The 18,781-nt window shown below is 41.8% G+C and overlaps 2 protein-coding genes across 3 annotated transcripts in view; one reads left to right on the top strand and one right to left on the bottom strand.

Moving 5' to 3' along the window:
- Window positions 1-1,975: 1,975 nt before the first annotated feature.
- On the top strand, window positions 1,976-6,896 carry nkx1.2lb (NK1 transcription factor related 2-like,b). Its single transcript, XM_029771511.1, has 2 exons — window positions 1,976-2,680; window positions 5,653-6,896. The coding sequence occupies exons 1-2, from the start codon at window positions 2,239-2,241 to the stop codon at window positions 6,372-6,374; spliced, it is 1,164 nt and encodes a 387-aa protein (XP_029627371.1). The 5' UTR covers window positions 1,976-2,238; the 3' UTR covers window positions 6,375-6,896.
- Window positions 6,897-9,139: 2,243 nt separating this feature from the next.
- uvssa (UV-stimulated scaffold protein A) overlaps window positions 9,140-18,781 on the bottom strand; it is a 28,093-nt gene continuing 18,451 nt past the window's right edge. For both annotated transcript variants that reach the window (XM_029771509.1, XM_029771510.1), the window contains 6 exons: window positions 15,032-15,224; window positions 14,714-14,854; window positions 14,194-14,377; window positions 13,896-14,007; window positions 10,478-10,667; window positions 9,140-10,111 (listed from right to left, as the gene is read on the bottom strand). In XM_029771509.1, the coding sequence (XP_029627369.1) occupies window positions 10,018-10,111; window positions 10,478-10,667; window positions 13,896-14,007; window positions 14,194-14,377; window positions 14,714-14,854; window positions 15,032-15,224 (914 nt within the window). In that variant the 3' untranslated portion in view covers window positions 9,140-10,017. The remainder of the gene's footprint in view (window positions 10,112-10,477; window positions 10,668-13,895; window positions 14,008-14,193; window positions 14,378-14,713; window positions 14,855-15,031; window positions 15,225-18,781) is intronic.

Below are 18,781 nucleotides of genomic sequence, written 5' to 3'. Positions count from 1 at the left end.
CGCGACGTCATGGCCTTTCCATCTTCGAAAGTTCAGTGGCTGAACCGAGTAGGCTATACAAGCTCGCGGGGTGTTGCAAAAGGGAGCTCTTGAAAGACACTATTTACATGCAAATTATCGAGCGTTATACGTCTAAATTTGGAGAATGAACACTGAGGCAACGTGGAAATTGTAATTCTGGCACTACCTCCCCTCAAGCTGTTTGACGGGACAACAGGACCCGCGGATGCTGCAATATAATTCATTGTGTAGGTTCAAGAGGTGGGACCACAGGGAAATATTAATGCGTGTCACAGGCCTACACGGGACTATGAAAATAGCCTAGGTTTTCTGTTATAGGATCAAATAAACGACAAAATATTAAAGTAAAAACAAATGTTTTATAAATTGTTAGATATCAGTGGTGGCTGGCGTGCCACTGATGAAGATAATCTGGGTTAACTCGAGGTGACAGCGTTGCGGGAAACAGTGAATAAGCGCTGTCAATTAGGCCTGTGTGATGATGATGATTCTGCTTAATCATTATTAAGCTATCGTTTGTTATTCTGTTATCATCAACCTCATTATTAGAAAATCTGTTCAGAGAGATATCAGGGAGAAACGTTTTTTTTGTATATATACGTGTTTAGGTTAAACAGGCCTATCATCAGACTTTAAAAAAATACAATAACTGTAAGATATCACTTGTCCTATATTTATCCAATAAAATCATATATACGGCAATTGTGAGCATATTTTGCCATATAAACTTCGAAAACATAAAGAAACGTCAAAGAAAGACTATTCAAACCACTGTTAGGACACAGCATAGATCAGATGAAAGAATATCTAACAGCTGCTCAATTACAGCTTGGCCGCAATACCCTGCAGTGGAGTCTGCAGCAGCAGCAGCCAGTCTCCTATAGCAGCGGAGTGGAGGGCAGGGCTGGGTCCCAGCCAACTCCCCTGGGCTTGCCCTTTTGATAGGATAATCATGTTCATCCCTACCAAAATTACAGCTGATTGTTTTACCCATTATTTTCCCCAACTTTTAATTTCTACTTTCCAAAGGATCATTGCCCGCGGTAATTGCAAAGAAACTGACCTTGTATGTGTCATCAGCCCCCAGACGAAGGAAATCCAATTTTGTTAGGCTTGGCACACTTCTTTTTCTTTTTTCTCTTTACGAGAAAGTCTGTCATGATATAGGCTACTGTTTAAGGAGTGCATACAATGAAAGTAAATGGAATATTAAGTTCAAGATTAGAATAAACACGTAGTGTTTTAAATCAAAATCCAATTCTTTGGTCTAGGCCCATTATTGTTCTGGCATAATAATGACATCTCAGATTAGAAATCAATATTTCACTGAAAGGGCTATTACTGAGTTTATTCAATGCATAATTGAGTTTTGGAAAGTGCCCTTTAATTTGCATTAAAGATAACGAATCTTTCTCATCTGAACTTTCTCATCTAACAATAATCCCCTAATAACAATAAGCCTAATAATAATAATAATAATAATAGCTTTCACTAGACGTTGATTTTTACCGATTTCACATTGAAAACCTTAACTTGCATTGGATCACTCAATACCGAGGAAAAGTTAGATCATGGCCTTATGATCTTGGAAATATTTATTAAAACAATAATTCTCACAACCTCAAAGTGGCCCATATAAGCGAGGGAGGAAATCAAAATAAGCCTATTTAGAGCCTTTCCATGCAGTTCAGGAGTTCAGATGAAATTGAGTATATCAGGAACCATATCATCCCTCACTCTCAGTGCGCCACTGTTACCCCTCACGCGCGCAGACGGAGATAATAGGCTATTAGAGCCATGGGATTCATTTGTAGCCAATTACAACCCACAGTTGAATATGAATGCATAAATAAGGCGTAGCTTGTGTCTAAGTTTTGGCTACGACTGAACGAGGGTGGGAGGTGGCGCGAGAGCGAGGTGTGCGTGCATGACATAAACGTTGGAGGGTCCTGAGGGGATGGTTCAAACCCAAAAAAGGAGTTGAACAAGGGAGACCAAAATCCAACAGTGAACCATCACCTTCTAGCTGTCAGCCGTGAGTAACAAAGACCAGAGTAGTGCAGCTGTAGAGGGGGTCTGACAACGCAAGCTGTGCAGGAATATTGCACCAGACATTATAGCCTACTTTTCTCAAATTGCATGCGCTAGTATGTCTTCTTCGGTTGTAAGCGAAGCTTAAGTTGATTGTCTTGGTGCTAAAGCTCTGATAGGGAAGTCATGAACAGGGAAAAGGTTCAGGTGGGAGACGTCTCAGTTGCTGCTCCGCCGGCGTCCGGTGTGACTGCCCAAGCAGCTGTGATCGTAGTGGCCGCTCCGGAAAGCATGGACAATCACGGCGAGAAGCGGCTCTCTGCCAACGCACTGTCGGTGTTTTCCTGCCCCGGGGGTAGAGACATACTGCAAGCGGACAGTCGAAACAACTCTCCACGTCAAGAACCGGCTCCGGTAGCAATGCCAATGCTTCACCGGACCACTTCATTTTCGGTTTTGGACATTTTGGACCCAAATAAATTTACGAGCAAAAAGCCAAATCCTAACCGGACAGGCAGCGAATTCGCCTTCGGGACAGAGAACCGTGGAGGTGATGACTCGAATCATGATGTAGAGCAGAAGTGTTATGCAGACGACTATGACACATGTCAAAAATCTACAGGACTAAGTAAGTTTATTTTTGTATCTTTAGTTTTTTGTATATTTGTATTGTATTTTCTGACAGTGTTGTTGTTATGCTGTAGGCCTATGCATATCTCTGAAAAATCCGATGTGAGACATCTTAGGTAGCCTACATTTGGCTCTTGTTGGCTACACAGATGGCTTAGAAAGTTGCTCAATTGGCCTACTGACATATGTGACATTCTTGTAAAACCACGTTAAGCCCATTTGTGTCGATCATAACGAGACAGAGAACTTGAGTGTTTGCCTTATAGGCTAGCCAAGGGTTTCCCGAACTCTGTCCTCGGGACCCCAAGGAGTAAAGTTTCGTTTTTTTGCTCTAGCACTACACAGCTGATTCAAATAATCAAATAATCATCAAGCTTTGATAATCGAATCAGCTGTGTAATGTTAGGGCGAAAAAACAAAACGTGCACCCCTTGGGGTCCCGAGGACAGAGTTTGGGAAATGCTGGGTTAGCCTATGTATTTGAAGCTAGAGGGACTGGCAAGTTGTTTCAGATCCAGGAGTTCCTCAGTTTGTATTTTTCACATCTAACTTTGTATTCTATATTCTGGAACGCTTTTTTCGCTCAAATAAGTTTTAACTCAGAAATAAATATGATCATATCTGAGGTAAAGGTTACAGGATATGTAATGCATATGAAATATTCCATCCATGCACCTAGTCCCTAAGGCTAATAACAACTAAAGAAAAAACAATTAAAACCCTTCGATTACGTTGAATTTAAGGTGCTTTGCGAGGTTAAAGATGCAGCAGGATAATGGCGAAAATCGCCCCAGAGTGGCATGCAGAACGCGGCTAGGTCGATATCCTATTATCGAATTGAGTATATCTCTTTCAGGCAGCTTGCCTGACTCCTTCAACAACTAAATTATAGGGTCAAAATTCGGATAATTACACGATTAAAACCTATTATACTTATTAGGGTAGATATTGATCCCAGAAAGAAGACACACGATTAAGATTGTCTCTGCCACTATAAGATAAACACATCACCCCCACTGTCATTTTTCAACGAAAAAAAAGAGAACAATTATTTCATTAATTAGATAGGCCTGTAACCACATTAATGGCTATGCATTTAAATATAACCCAACCTAGTCAGAGGAGAGGACACTGCGGTTATCACGTTGTCCGGGTGATTTGTTATGTACTACCTGGTTAAAAACAGACATACTTAGCAAACCAACTGACTAAAAAACAAACATTGTTCTTAATATTATATAAAAATGATTTAACATGAAGACATGATGTGGATTAGTGAGGTATTGTTTATGCTGCTAATATTAACATTAAAACCCTTTTCAACAGGGACATAGGCTATAGCTTAAACGTAAAAGCCGATCACACAAACAGGCTTTAGCAAATGTACACAATTGTGCCAACAGACAATGCTGAAGATGCGCAGATCTTGATGGGAAAATGAATCCCATGATATGTATGAGTATTGATTAAATAGTTCAAAAGTAAGTAGGCTGATGCAAATATTCGTTTTATTTTATGTTCATATTGCACTGTTTTGTCATAAGATGTTGCTTGTGCGTAAAAGTGGCCTGCATTTGAATGTTGTGGGGTACTCCTGAAAATAATTGACTTAGTTTATTTAACTTGCATCTCTTAAAATGAAACCAAACAAACCTTAAAGGTTTGACAAACAATATCCTTATTGAACAATTTAGGCCTTATATAAATGGCGTGATAGATGAAATACCATGCATCCTCGAGGTCTAAACGATCATTTATCATTCAGGCCATACTTGTAGACTATATGGCTGCGCTGTCATTGGTATGTAGGCTATATTTTCCTTCATTCAATCACAATCGTTCTATCCAGATGTCTATTTTTTAGACCACAAAGCATCTATTTTTGCAGGCTTTATTGTGCTGTAGGAAGTAACGCCAAAATATCTCAAATTTTCTATATGTCGTCATGATACTTAAAAGCTATTTGTCGAATTAATTCTGCTGATCTGTGCATTTGGATATTTGTATTTGTAAAGGCCTATATATTGTAACAATTGTTTGTTGACTAATGTTTTGAATACCACTATGCAAACCGCCCTCACACAGGCGTGGGCAATTATAGGCTAATTATCCCCTAGGCACTTGCATAAAAACAATGGCTTTGGCACGTCTCTTGATGCTCTGATCAAGGCATAACTGCCGAAACGCATTAGCCTGAGGTGACGTATTGTGTCCCAACTAAAAAAAGTGTCATTCCGCCTTTTACCAATGTTCTTGAACTTGGGATTTCATTGGAAGTCATTGTCACATGTTTTTACCCAATTAATTACTTGGAGTTTATATATATATATAAGTGTGCGACTCTCTATATTTGTATAGCTTACATATGGCAGAGCACCCAGCTAATAAAGCGAGATAGCGCACCTGTTACCCACTCCACAATAACATAAATGGATTTTGAATATCTATTTAATGTTAGAATATTTAGCATATATGGCCTACTAAATTATATGACATATTTTCCTAAATAATTAAGCTTCCTCAAGTATTTTTCTTAAAGGTACCTGAAAGTAGACTATATCAAAAGCCCTTTTCACTATTTCATTGTTAGCCTAACATAAAATTGTTAACATGAATTACGTTGTTTTTGTCCTTTTCCATTTTTACGCAGCGTATTGTTTAGGCCAACTGTAATAAATACTAACGCTATTGACGCAGTATTAGGCTCGGCTACATAAATACATTACATGGAGATAAAAACAACAGTACACCTCCATCAATCACTTTTTAGGAAGGTGAAAGGATAAAGTTTATCCATTAGCTGGCATTATTTTTCAGCACTTCATATTTTCTTGAGCAAATCCTATGTTAATTAGGCTAGTCAATATAGTCTCTGTCAAGTTATTGAATATTGTCAGTTTAATTGACTTGGACTTAATGTGATTCTTATTTTGAAATGACTCAATGGCATGTGTCTTTTTTTCTTTCTAGAGGAGGGGTTCATGTGTGCCTACAGATCCGACGAATGCGAGAATGATTTCAAAAGAGGCTCCCACTCTGACAGCGAGATGCAGGATGACGTGTGTAGTGAGGAGAGCAGCAGCGCCCTAACTGGAAACGCGGAGGGGGAACTGGGACACCATGATGACGACGACCAGGCGGGCAAGAGCCCAAGCAGTCCTGGCGGACAGCAAACTCAACAGTCAGGGTCGAATGGACAAAGTAATCAAGGAAAGCCGAAGAGAAAGCGTTCTGGCTCCGATTCAAAGTCGGGTAAGCCCCGAAGGGCCCGGACAGCATTCACTTACGAACAACTTGTTGCATTGGAGAACAAATTCAAGTCCACCCGATACCTCTCTGTGTGTGAGAGGCTCAATTTGGCTCTGTCACTCAGTTTGACTGAAACTCAAGTCAAAATCTGGTTCCAGAACCGACGGACCAAGTGGAAGAAACAAAACCCTGGCGCAGATACCAGCGCCCCGACGGGCGGGGGTCAGAACGGCCAGAGCAATGGACTAGGGAGCCTGAGTCCACTCAGCTCGTCTCCTCCCATGAGCCATCTGTCAATGCACACGGGCTACCCAGGTCACGGACCAGGCGGGCTAGTCTGCACAACCCAATTACCCTTTCTGCCAAGTCATGCGGTACTGTCACCTTTCATGTTAGGATCTCAGACTTACGGAGCGCCTGCGTTTTACACTTCCCACCTGTAAAGATATGGAGATACTTATAGAGTTTTGCGCCCAAACATAATGTTTTCGGAGGCGTCTAAAATTCACCGATATTATCAAAATAATTGACTCCAATGAGATATGAATTTAATAACCATATTAAACGTATGGTTTTAGAGAACTAAAGACATGCCCTTAACTAAAGACTTCTTAAATGCACTTGATGCTGTAGATGGGAAGAACTCTGAACATTTCATGTTGTTGTTTCGTCAAGGACAAGTGTTCGAAGAAAACCAACCTTTACCAAGGAAAGAAGATATTGTTGTATTTGACTTTTGATTTCATTTTGATAGTATGTGAATACTCGGGGTCAAAATGTACATACAGATGTTGACAAATATATGTCTAGCTTTTAATTTTGAATGCAGTTCATACATATTAGAGTTGAAAAAAATAGGCCTACATGATGTATATAAATATCGTTCATTTAGATCTGGAATGGTTTGACATATTGTAATTACTGTGTAACTAAACTGTGAAAGTTTAATATGATTATTTTCATATAAGTTTTCCCTATTCATTTATTATATAGGCCTATAGTTAATCTACCTGAGAATATTTGGCTCTAATGAATGCTCATTTCATCTGGACTCGTCTTTTATAGTATAAGACAAAGTAAAATAAAACAATAGGCTACCATTTACTAACGAATAAGCTACTTTAATACGAATATTAAATAGATTAAATCTTCTTTCTTAGTCGATTTTTTTCTCTCCCCTTTCCACCAAATTAAAGGACATTTTGGAACTGAAGACTGTCTTTTCACCCTTTTTTAATGAAATGGTTAACTCCACTTATACGTTTTTGGGGCAACCGATGTTATTAGGACCTAAGTTGCATTTTCTTCGAACAAAAAAGCTACAACTTTATAACTTTATCTATAACACTCGAGCGGAAAAAAACGTATGAGTTTTTGACAAATACATAGCCCATTGGCCTATTGATGGATCAGCCATGGCTAATATCTATAGCATAACTTTTATTAAATGAATTCAATTACCTATAAATTGTCGGTTATTGGCTATTGTACCCGTTGCATATGCCTATGGTGTTTAGGTCTACAATTTTATTCAGCATGTCTCTACTTCGATTTATTGATTTGGGGAATTATTTATAAGAAATTTGACAACGGCTCCATAAATCGATTATTGATGAGGAAAAACAATCACTGGTAATCTAAACGCCAACTTGTTTCACAACATTATAGGCTAGACTGTCTTCTCGGACATACCCTTTCTAAGGGTTTTGACTTTAAAACATTGTGTAAGAACATCATGCCAAATTCCCGACAGCCTAATGTGCTTGTGCGTAAAACACAATTTAGGCTATGGAATATTTGAACGAATTAATTATTAGATGCCTAACAAAATACATTGTATTTCAGCAACTTTTTCAAATGTTTTTGCCGTCTGGGATAAGGAGGTGCATTTGAATAGGCCTAGGGCTACTTTAAAAGTGCAAAAACTATCCAGTCAATAAAATTGTATTTGTCATATCCACCGAATACAACAGGTAGACCCTACGGTGAAATGCTTACTTACAAGCCCTTGTTTTGAAATGCATGATTCAAGCAGACACTCGCTCCGTCACAAAAAAATATGACATTCCAGCCGCAATGGCGCAACTTTTGCGCTATCGATGCAAGTTAGGTCTATTCTACAATATTTGAAAGTAGTTTGGTCGAATTTGTGAGGACGAAAGTGACACGGATACCGCATTTATTTATATTATTTTAGACCTGATGACTACGCTTCAAATAGGAATAGTCTGTCCTCTGTCCCTAACCAGCTCTCCAAAATGGTGATGAAATGGCACATGCCAGCCATGATGGGACGCGATCCTGGAATCGTTCTAGAGTTTCACATGCAGGTATGGCCAAACGCAAAAGCATGAAACGACTTAGCCTAATATAGCCTTTGTAGAAAGTCTAAACAAATGTACAGATTGCGGAATTATTTAGTGCATGGGGTGCATTGAAATTGGGACGCACATACCCGACCGTTGCAGAAAGTAGCATAGCTAAATGAAGGGTATTTCTTGTTATCTGCCAGCTGTTTTCATTAAGTCCGAGTCTTGGAGCATTATGTTGGACAAAATGTCCTTTTTAAAAGGTTATGTAAATATTATATTCGACACGTTTTGCAGTCAAATCATTAAATTCATTTGTATTTCCCATTGCAGTGGACAGCGCACTGCGCGACATTTGTGCAGAAAAAAATAATCTTACTTTCGTTTGAATTGTTTCATAGGCAATAGTGTAATTATCATCTTAAATAATATTAACGAGAGGATATTGATATCAGTTATTTTATTTAATAATATGACAATTAGCATAGATATATTAGTGAACATAAGCTAAACAAAACATCTAAAAGAGTAAAACAATATCTATGAATTTGTAGGTTATTATTATGATTTTTTTACCAGGAAATTCTTGTTTTTAAATGCATGACTCAAGCAGACACTTGCTCGGTCATTAAAAATGACATTCCAACCGCATGTTGAATCCCTGGGCAACTTTCCAGTGATGTAGGGAATTCTTATTTTTAAACATTTTTATAAAGTAGATTTTCAGATGTTATGTAAACAATAATGCAAGCAAATTCGGCGTGACAGGCCCAAATAGAAAAAAAAGGCGCAATTGGGGCTCTTCAAATAATATTTGAGCAGCTGGCCACCGTGGACTGAATGAGTTACATTTTTATCCCAGGAATGTTAAATACATTTCAATACTAAAGAACGACAGCTTATGTGCAAAGAATTAGTTTAATGTGCTCCCAAATGACTAGTAGACAGTACCCTGATGCAATCAAAGCTCAACATTTACTTTTTAATGCCTCCCACCAGACCTGCCCAATTGGTGCCTGCCTGAACCAAAACAGCCAACACCAGGGCCTGAACATATCCCTCCTTGCAATCAACATTCCCTAATCCAACACAAGCACATTCACTATCATCATACTACACAACAGAGAAAACATATTATATAAAAAAAAGGAAGATATTTTGTCAGGTGAATATTAAATTATTCATATTGATTCACAGGCTGGCTTTCTCTACCAGTCCAGAGAGGTCCGATGCAGGGCAGCTATTGGCAACCTATAGAAGTTTCAATAAGCCCCTACAGTGCTTTCAAACTCAGACACAGAACTGTATGGGAGTCAAGAGCAACATTTGTTAAAAGCTGCCTGTCACAACGGTTAAAAATTGGGTTTCCACTTCCACATAATAGCATTGATACATTAAGCACTCAATGGTTGTGATAATTACAAAAGAGATATTAGAAAAACAGTTACAGTGCAAAAAGCTGTAAAAAGAGTTCTGCCATAGAAAATCCAAAGGGGGGACTACATTAAGTGTAAATAGCTAACTGGTGACAAAGATTGGCAGTACATTTTCCCTCATGTTACACAAATTAATAAATAACATTACTTGACAAATTATTTCCTAAAAACATAGCCAATTTTTTTTTTTTTTTTTACAAAATAGAAAGCATAAATGTGACGCAATTCAACATGATGTTGTTACATGGACATGAGATGTGAATGTAGTAGAAGTCTCCATAGTCATTTCTACCAGTACAGTACATGAGGATTATAAATCCACTGGCCTCCTCAACTTCCTGTTAATTCAGTGCATAATTAAATTGGTTTGCAAACTTTGCGTGTTTCAATTTGTCCATTTTATTCATGACGTCTGTCACTCGCCTCATGGAGCTCCTGAAAAATAAAGTAGACAAGGTTTAGAATTACTGGTGTTTAATAATGGTTACGTACCATCATGAACACCAGTTATCCTACAGTAAATGTTAAGGTGAGGTTTGAATAATCATTCATTCTCTCAAATACACATTGGGAATTTGAAACTATACAGTAGACGGACAAGTAAATAGTTACACATGGGACGATTAAACCAAGCGCAACAAGGTTACAGTATATATTTTTAAATAATACATCTATCGTCTATTAAACACCCAACATCTAGTGAGTGCAAGGTCATGTATCCATTGTGTTGGAGATGACTTGTGTTGTGGGTAATACTTCCTCTAAGTTAAACAAGAGACAGCCACTTGTTGCAGTACTTACGGGTTGAAAACCTTCTTCTCTAGTCTGGAGCGTGAAGTGTTAACACCCTTCTTCAGATCACTGAGGTTGGGGTACTTCTTCTTCTTGCCCTTCCCCTTGCCTTTCTTGCCCTTCCCAAAGGTTTTGGAGGATCCCAGGTCCTCCCCAGTGGCAAGCTCTATGTCTCTCATCAGCTCAGGGTCCCGCCAGTCTAAACAACCAAATATACTTACATTACCAGACCTAAACATGGTGTGTAGTCTGCAGACATCCAATCACACACGGTAGACACTCAGATTCAGAGGGGTTGGATTAAATGCGGAAGACACATTTCCGTTGAATACATTCAGTTGTACACCTAGGTATCCCCCTTTCCCAATCACACACGGTAGACACTCAGACCTAAACATGGTGTGTAGCAGCAGACATCCAATCACACACGGTAGACCTAAACATGAACATCCATTTACTCCCAACACTTGGATGGACCAGAAGACGAGCATGTCCAAACATTCAAATACAGGACAAATTGAAAAGACAACCAAACACTGGATTATGGTTTTAAATAAAGGACAAAGTTAAAATGACTCCTACAGACAACACAGTGTTGAAGACCTGATGAGGCTGTAAGAGACCGAGTCAGAGACATACTGCCAGCCCAGGGCCCAGACAGACCAGTATGTGTTCCAAGGTCCTACAGGAGGATGGTGATGGTATGGGGGATTAATCATGGCTGTGATGGCCCGCTCCAAAGCTACGTCTGACCTTGATGGAATAGGTTAACTGCACCATCAACTCAGCCTCATAACGACAACAAACGAGAAAATAATTGAAAAAATGTTTGGTATTTTGGGTCCAGCGTTAGGGCTCTCCTCAATCACCCCTGAGAGCGACATGGGCACCAATTTTAGTTACAAATTAATTTGGAGTGGGGGGTGTTCGTCTCCCCTGGGGTGGCAGGCAGGGTCGGGTGGGGATGGTGAAAGCCCCCTATTACATGAGCCCTGTGATCCCTCTGTGGTTAAGTCCTGCCTTTTGTGTGCTTTCATTCCTATCCCCAGGATGAGAGAAGGAGAGAGAGAGCCCTTATTAAGTTAAGCTGTCTGAAGCCCCTGCAGCAGGGGCCTTTTCTCTGTCAACAGCCTCGCGTCCACTCCAGCTGTGGCCGTCCACCCACCACAGACACTCCATACACACGCCACACAGGCAGCTGGGAGCCTGGACTGACACTCCACACAGACAGAGCCTCGGGAGCCTGGACTGACACTCCACACAGACAGAGCCTCGGGAGCCTGGACTGACACTCCACACAGACAGAGCCTCGGGAGCCTGGACTAACACTCCACACAGACAGAGCCTCGGGAGCCTGGACTGACACTCCACACAGACAGAGCCTCGGGAGCCTGGACTGACACTCCACACAGACAGAGCCTCGGGAGCCTGGACTGACACTCCACACAGACAGCTGGGAGCCTGGACTGACACTCCACACAGACAGCTGGGAGCCTGGACTGACACTCCACACAGACAGCTGGGAGCCTGGACTGACACTCCACACAGACAGCTGGGAGCCTGGACTGACACTCCACACAGACAGCTGGGAGCCTGGACTGACACTCCACACAGACAGCTGGGAGCCTGGACTGACACTCCAGACAGACAGCTGGGAGCCTGGACTGACACTCCAGACAGACAGCTGGGAGCCTGGACTGACACTCCACACAGACAGTTGGGAGCCTGGACTGACACTCCACACAGACAGCTGGGAGCCTGGACTGACACTCCACACAGACAGCTGGGAGCCTGGACTGACACTCCACACAGACAGCTGGGAGCCTGGATTGACACTCCACACAGACAAGAGCCTCGGGAGCAGTCCTGGCATGTGCCTACGGACTCTGCTGTATCCAAAAAATAAACATACACTTTTTGAGACTGTGCTTTTTGAACGATTTCTCTGATGTAAATGTAATTTCAGGGGAATAACCTAGGGGTTTAGCTGCTATAATAACTGTGTTGAAATAACTCCTCAATACAAGCCTGGAGTATTATTAATCAAATATTCTGGCTAACTTTATTACTAAATTCAGGGTGAGCCATCGTGAGCCACATAGCAAATTAACTAATTGTCATGACTATAATTGGGAACTCTAATTAAAATCTACTTATACCTTAATGTGTCAAAGACTGATCATGAACCGTAACTGTTTCTCTCAGACACCGAAGACATGCAATTTTAACAGCGTTAACTTGATCATCTATCACAGCCTGACCAAACCTATTTTGAGAGTATGGAATGGTTTGTCAATGGAGTTAATATTTAGGATAGAATTGGCATCGAAAGATAAAAGTGCTGCAATGTCTACAAGCCAGGGTCTCTCTCTCTTTCTGCCTGACAACAGTCAGAGAACCTGACATCGGTTACTTCATATAGAATCTAAAATACAACCTATGAGTGTGTGGGGCCACACTAAGAAACTATTTGAGGGCGTTAAGAGTAAAAATCAATAGTGCCCTATGAGAGTGAGTGGAGTGACCAGGCAGGCAGAGAGGATTGATGGACCTCTGCAGGTCCTTATAGAGCTGGTGTGGGTGGCCTGGCAGGTGGCCTGGCGGGTGGCCTGGCGGGCCGGCATGCTGCTGTGCTGAGCCACTGTGGCCATAGAGCCAGAGACACACTGTGTGGCAGCGTCTGGATGAGTCAACAGCGCTGATGGAGTGGGGGATCGATAGTGTAGTTAGTTACAAAAGATGCTATTTCACAAGCCAGTGGCCAGCGGCCGCCCGAGTCAGCTGGCCCCGATACCTGTTTGTTAACAAGTGACTGCAGGCAGAGAAAGCACATCCGACGCCCCGCTGGCAGCAGCCAACACACCCTTAATTGGCTTTTAGTGCTGCCTCCAGGAGAGAGAAAGAGAGAGCCCAGAGCCAGAAACAGCAGTCCATTATCAGGGGTATTGATGATGACTGTGATTCCATCAGTTCATCTTTTCCTGAACTAAAAAGGCCCTCATCCCCGTGCTGTGGAAGAACCCTTGGCTCCCTGACTCTGGTGTCGTCTTGCTCCTGTCCTTTGTGTGATGGGATGGGAGTGATAAACAGTTCTGAGGGAGGCTGTGAGTGATGGATAGTTCTGAGGGAGGCTGGAACTGATGGACAGTTTTGAGGGAGCCTGGGACTGATGGAGAGTTCTGGGGGAGGAGTCAGAAGCAGGAAGTGTTTCCATTATCTCTCCTTCTTTACCACAGACTAGACCAGAGAGAGCTGCCACTGCACAGGGCAGATATTGGTAAGACCTTTATGAAAAGGAACCTATCAACACCATCAGATTTCTTTTAGCATATTACTTCCATTACTGTGTCTGCTGTGAGCTAGATAATTATACAAAGGGTTTTTTCAGTTGTAGTTTTTTGGAATTGAAGTGTCTTATGTCCCTCACCAGGCTGGTCCTCTCTACGTTTCCACTCCTCTTTCTCCAGCCGCACAGAGTCCTCTGGGTTGGTGGGTTTTCCCAGCTCGTCTCGTGGGATGATTGGCCCATGGAAAGGACACTATGGGAATCAGACAACATTCCTGACCTCATCAACAACGATCCTCTACACGTCACTTTCACTCTAATTCTGCCTAACTGCAAAGCCTCACTTACTGGTATCTAAACTTATTACCAGTAGAATATATACAAAAATAGAAATTACAATGACAGTTGTAATACTTTCACCAAAAACTTAAACGCTCACCTTGACTCGGTCCTGGCGTTCACAGAGGGCTCCGTTGGGCATGGGGGTTTTGCACCTGTGCTTGACGGGCTGGAAGCGGCCAGCGAACGTGATGTACCTGGACTTCATCTGGGCAGCCAGCTCCTTATTCTCCACCTCTTCCTCTACCTCGTTGGGAACCCAGAACTGGTGCTGGGAGCTATTCCTGGACACCAGGATAAAGGGAGGGTTGTGAAGAACTGTCCATGTACACCGACCTGCTCTTTGCTAATATCAATCTGTAGCAATGTTATAGCTATATAGCTATTAGCTGAGAATTTAGTCAGAAGTATTATGGGAGAGTCTCTTTTCAGAACTCATAACACTGTTTATCTCTAATAACAGCTTTGCAGTGACTCTGAACATACAATAGTGCTCTCTAGTGGCCATATCAACACCAATGAAAACTTAGTGAAAAGTTCAGTTCTGTGCACTAGTTCCATTTCAACGCATACTCAATAAAACATGCTAGTCATGGAGGAAGTTGTGAGTCTGTATGTACTTGATGATTTTTCCTGCAGTGGGTTGCTCCTCTCCCCAGTAGTAGAGGTCCAGACCGAAGGGGATGACTGGAGCTTTGTCCCTCTCCTCACTGGGGTCACTAGCCTGGTATGTGGGGTTCACATGACCTCCTGCTGCAGAGCTAGAGAGAGATGGAAAACAGCAGTCACAAGTCGTTGAGGCTGTGTTTCTTCTCTTTGGTAGAGACAAACATATTTCCAAAGTAGCCGTCCCAATTCATGTGGAACGACACAATGGAGTTGAAACAGAACAGTGCAATAAACATCTAGAGCTATGAAGTGAAGCAGGGAGGGGTCACCTGGTGCTAGGTGGCTGGGGTAGGAGGCGCTGCTTGAAGAGGCGGAGTGTGGCGGCTGCACAGGTGGGGTCCTGCTCCTCGTCAGTGGCTCTCTTCCTGGGTCTGGAGAGGGTGTGAGAGGCTCCTGTTGCAGGACACTTCACTTGAGGCTGCACCGGCTTCTTACTGGCCACAGAGGTAGACGGCTCTAAACCTGGAATGACCAGCAGAGTAGTGTGTCCATACGTTACATATTACATCAAGAACTTCCAAATACTTGTTATATGTACGGATTTATCAAGCACATTCTACTGCTTTAGTGCTGTGTGCTCACTGCTCAGCTCAGATAGTCTTGTGGGACAGCTATTTATTTTCCTAGCCTCTTGGAAAACATACGACTCTCCTCTTAAACACACTGGCCCTCCGCTGAATGTCTAAATCCCCATCTGGCCCTGAAGCCTGGAGATGTTGCCCACCCTGCTGTAGGTGATGTTAACCCAGTTATGAAGTGAAGGCCAGGGCAGGGAGGAGTGGAGGAGTTGCTCTGCCGCTGTGTGTTACCTCCTGGGTGGGCAGAGAGGGGCTGTAGAGGGGCTCTATGAGGGTCAGACTGAGCTTTAAGCTGGAAGAGAGATCACAGCTCTGCTCTAAGCCGCACCTGCCCCAGCCCCATCCCGGGACAACTTAAACTTATTAAAACAAATAAATAAAAAATGTTTAAAGAACAGTTGTTACCTCGCAGAGTGGGAGTGGGAGTTACCTTACAGCTACACATGCAAGCATCTAACCTCATCTTCATCTCCTCTCCTAGTAACAGACCAGATACATTAGAACATCCTTTGGAATTAATAAACATTATTAATGACACAAATGTATTTGTGAAAATAATACACCTAAACAATTCCCCCCAACAAGAAAAAGGGGGAAAAGGACAATAAAAGAAAATGTAATTTTGGTCAGAGGCACAAGTCTTCTTCCTCATCAGAGCCCATTCCCTGCATGACGTAGCCTATCCCTGGGTTAATCCAAGAGTCCTCCATCGCTCTGACTTACTGCATCATTCTGTGCAAAGACCCCATCTGAGGAATTGTGAAATACTACCAAATCCTTTCTTTTTCTGTTCAAATTGACCAAAATGGTAGCTATTTGTCTGAAGCAATAAAGTTGCAGGTGTTAAAGAGATAAATCAATAATAGTACATAGAGAGGTCTAGCAGCAGGGAGACACGGCGCGGGGCTGCCAATGGTGGCTATATTGATTTTCCTGAGTTCAGCAGGCCTTGTAATTAAAATGTAAATTTGAGAAAGAGATAACGTCCTGACAGGACTGCTGGGATAAAGGGATAGATAAAAGAGCAGTGGAGAGAATGGAGAAAAAAGAGGAGTGAGAGAGAAAGAGGACTGAGAGAGAAAGAAAGGGAAAGGCCAAGCTCGTTCTCCCTCTTTGGATCAAAGCTTGGTTTCTAGAGGAAAATTAGAGTTGTTTTCTGAGAAACGGGTTGACGTATTTGATAGATTGGTCTGATAAGTTAAAACGAAAAAACAGTGCATATTCACAAAAATGTTCTCTGTATTTTACTTTCTTAAAATATTTTTTTCTAAAAGAGTAGGCTACCTTTTATTTATTTGTATTTTTTACTGTTGATTGCACCAGGGCTACAAATATTATTATTTTTGTCCTAAAACTGAATCTTGTATTTTGACTTGTTCCATTGGACTGGCTTCATGTGTACCAAATCCCTGAGGTATCTGAGAAAACATCTAAAGCAGCCAGGAGAAACATCTACAACGTGCCGTTAAAGTCCTCAAGCCAAAATCAATAGAGATCCAGTCAAAACACGGGTACTAAATACATCACATTTAGTACCACTAAAAACACTGCGTTGCCAGATTCATTCTGGGACCAAATCATAATTATTTACCCCCAGGAGGACTGCTTCCAATTTAATGAGGAAATATCCCTTATGTAAGTCACAAAGAATCTTGTGAGTGTATGTGTGTGTGTGTGTGAGTTCACCTCAGCCTGGCTGTGCTAGGAAGCATGCTCTCTCCCTTCCCACTCCCTGTGGTCTAACCCCCCTACAGAGACTAGGGAGCATGCTCCCTCCCTTCCCACTCCCTCCCCGTGGTCTAACCCCCCTATAGAGACTAGGGAGCATGCTCTCTCCCTTCCCACTCCCTGTGGTCTACCCCCCCACCTACAGAGAGACTGAGGCTAGGTGGATGTTGTAAATTACAGCACTGGGCTAATAGGAGCTCATTAACAGCATTGCATTGTTAATTTTCCATGGCTTCCACAGATCCCTTCATAGATCACTCATCAAAGTAGCCTGCCTGGCCATGCTACAGACTTTGTAGGCTGGTTCCTATTCACTTTAAGAACATTAAATAAACCAATCAAGCCACTGAACAACACAAGGAGGACTGTTTTAGGGCTAATCAGATAACAAATCTAATTAAAGTGACATGGTCAGTTTTGTTTGAAAATGTGATGATGTGGAATTAGGTGGAAAATGAAATGTGAACCTAAAACATGAATTTATTTTTATTTAACAAGGCAAGTCAGTTATGAGTTTCTTATTTACAATGATGGCCTAGGAACAGTGCCTTGTTCAGGGCAGAATGACAGATTTTTACCTTGTCAGCTCGGGGATTCGATCTAGCAACCTTTCGGTTACTGGCACAACGCTCCAACCACTAGGTTACCTTAAGGCTGAATCTGAGCACACAATGTATATTGAAACAAGATGTCTTTGATCACAATGTCCAGAAAATATTCAATTTAGCCAGCAGGTATAAAAGGAGAAATCTTCAGTTCAAACAACAACAAAGCGGTCAGCCCCGCCTCTGTTTTGGTAAACAGGGATGGAGCTGGAAAAAAGTAACCACTCAAATTCATAGACAGAGCTTCGGATGCGAGGACTGACCATCCCTGAGAACAAAATTACAGTTTTAACCATGTTTTGAGGCTATACCGTGTTTGCATTGCTTACAAAAAAAGACAACCAACTTATATTTTGGGTTCTGATGGAGTATGACAATTGAACTAAGCATGAGGCATTTTAAGTTATATTCTTCAAGAATCAATTGGTGTATATCACTAATTTGAAAGTAAAAAAATGGATGTAGCAATTGCTGATTGCCCCTTTGTCAACTATTATGACATAGTGTCAGTTGGAGACAAGGCTGTTATAATCCACTTGCATTACAGACAACCTCTGACCTCTGTGCATGGCACGTTTTGTTACAGCCTTGCAACCATATATCAATATTGAGGCCATTAGCAATTACACAGACTGGGAAAATGAACTTCTGGCTATAGAACTGGAATAAACCGGTTTGCTGTCAGCGATGGAATACATTTTATAGAACATTGGTCATAAATCATATAAGGGGATTTAGCACAGGTAAATGAGCAATTATGTTACTTACCATTGGTGAGCAGTCTGGATAATTGAGTACAATGCTGAAGTACTTTTGAACATCTGAAGTTAAAACCAGCCAGGAACGTGCCTGAGTCCTAACCTACGACCTTCACCAACACTGCACACGTTGGGCTTTAAACAATCACTCTACAAACAAACCAGCTTTTAGAGGCATTCTTTGGCACCTTCCTCATGTTTATCTGAACAAATCCAATCAATAGCATGTGATGTGTGTGTGGTGATATCCTGAGGCGAGGGTGAGAGCTTACTGGGATTACTCTTCATTATGCTCTTCTCAGATGCTGTTTGTATGGCTGTGACCCTGTTGTGTATGTACCTGCCCCTGG

The sequence above is a fragment of the Salmo trutta genome, chromosome 13, assembly GCF_901001165.1.
Source record: "Salmo trutta chromosome 13, fSalTru1.1, whole genome shotgun sequence".
Taxonomy (NCBI): Eukaryota; Metazoa; Chordata; class Actinopteri; order Salmoniformes; family Salmonidae; genus Salmo; species Salmo trutta.
This window is presented reverse-complemented; position numbering and strand designations above follow the sequence as displayed.

Bases quoted from the DNA above. Each gene is read 5' to 3' on its own strand.
- nkx1.2lb (XM_029771511.1), top strand. From the start codon at position 2,239: ATGAACAGGGAAAAGGTTCAGGTGGGAGACGTCTCAGTTGCTGCTCCG. The intron at 2,681-5,652 runs GTAAGTTTATTT...TTTTCTTTCTAG, and splicing joins TCAAAAATCTACAGGACTAA to AGGAGGGGTTCATGTGTGCC.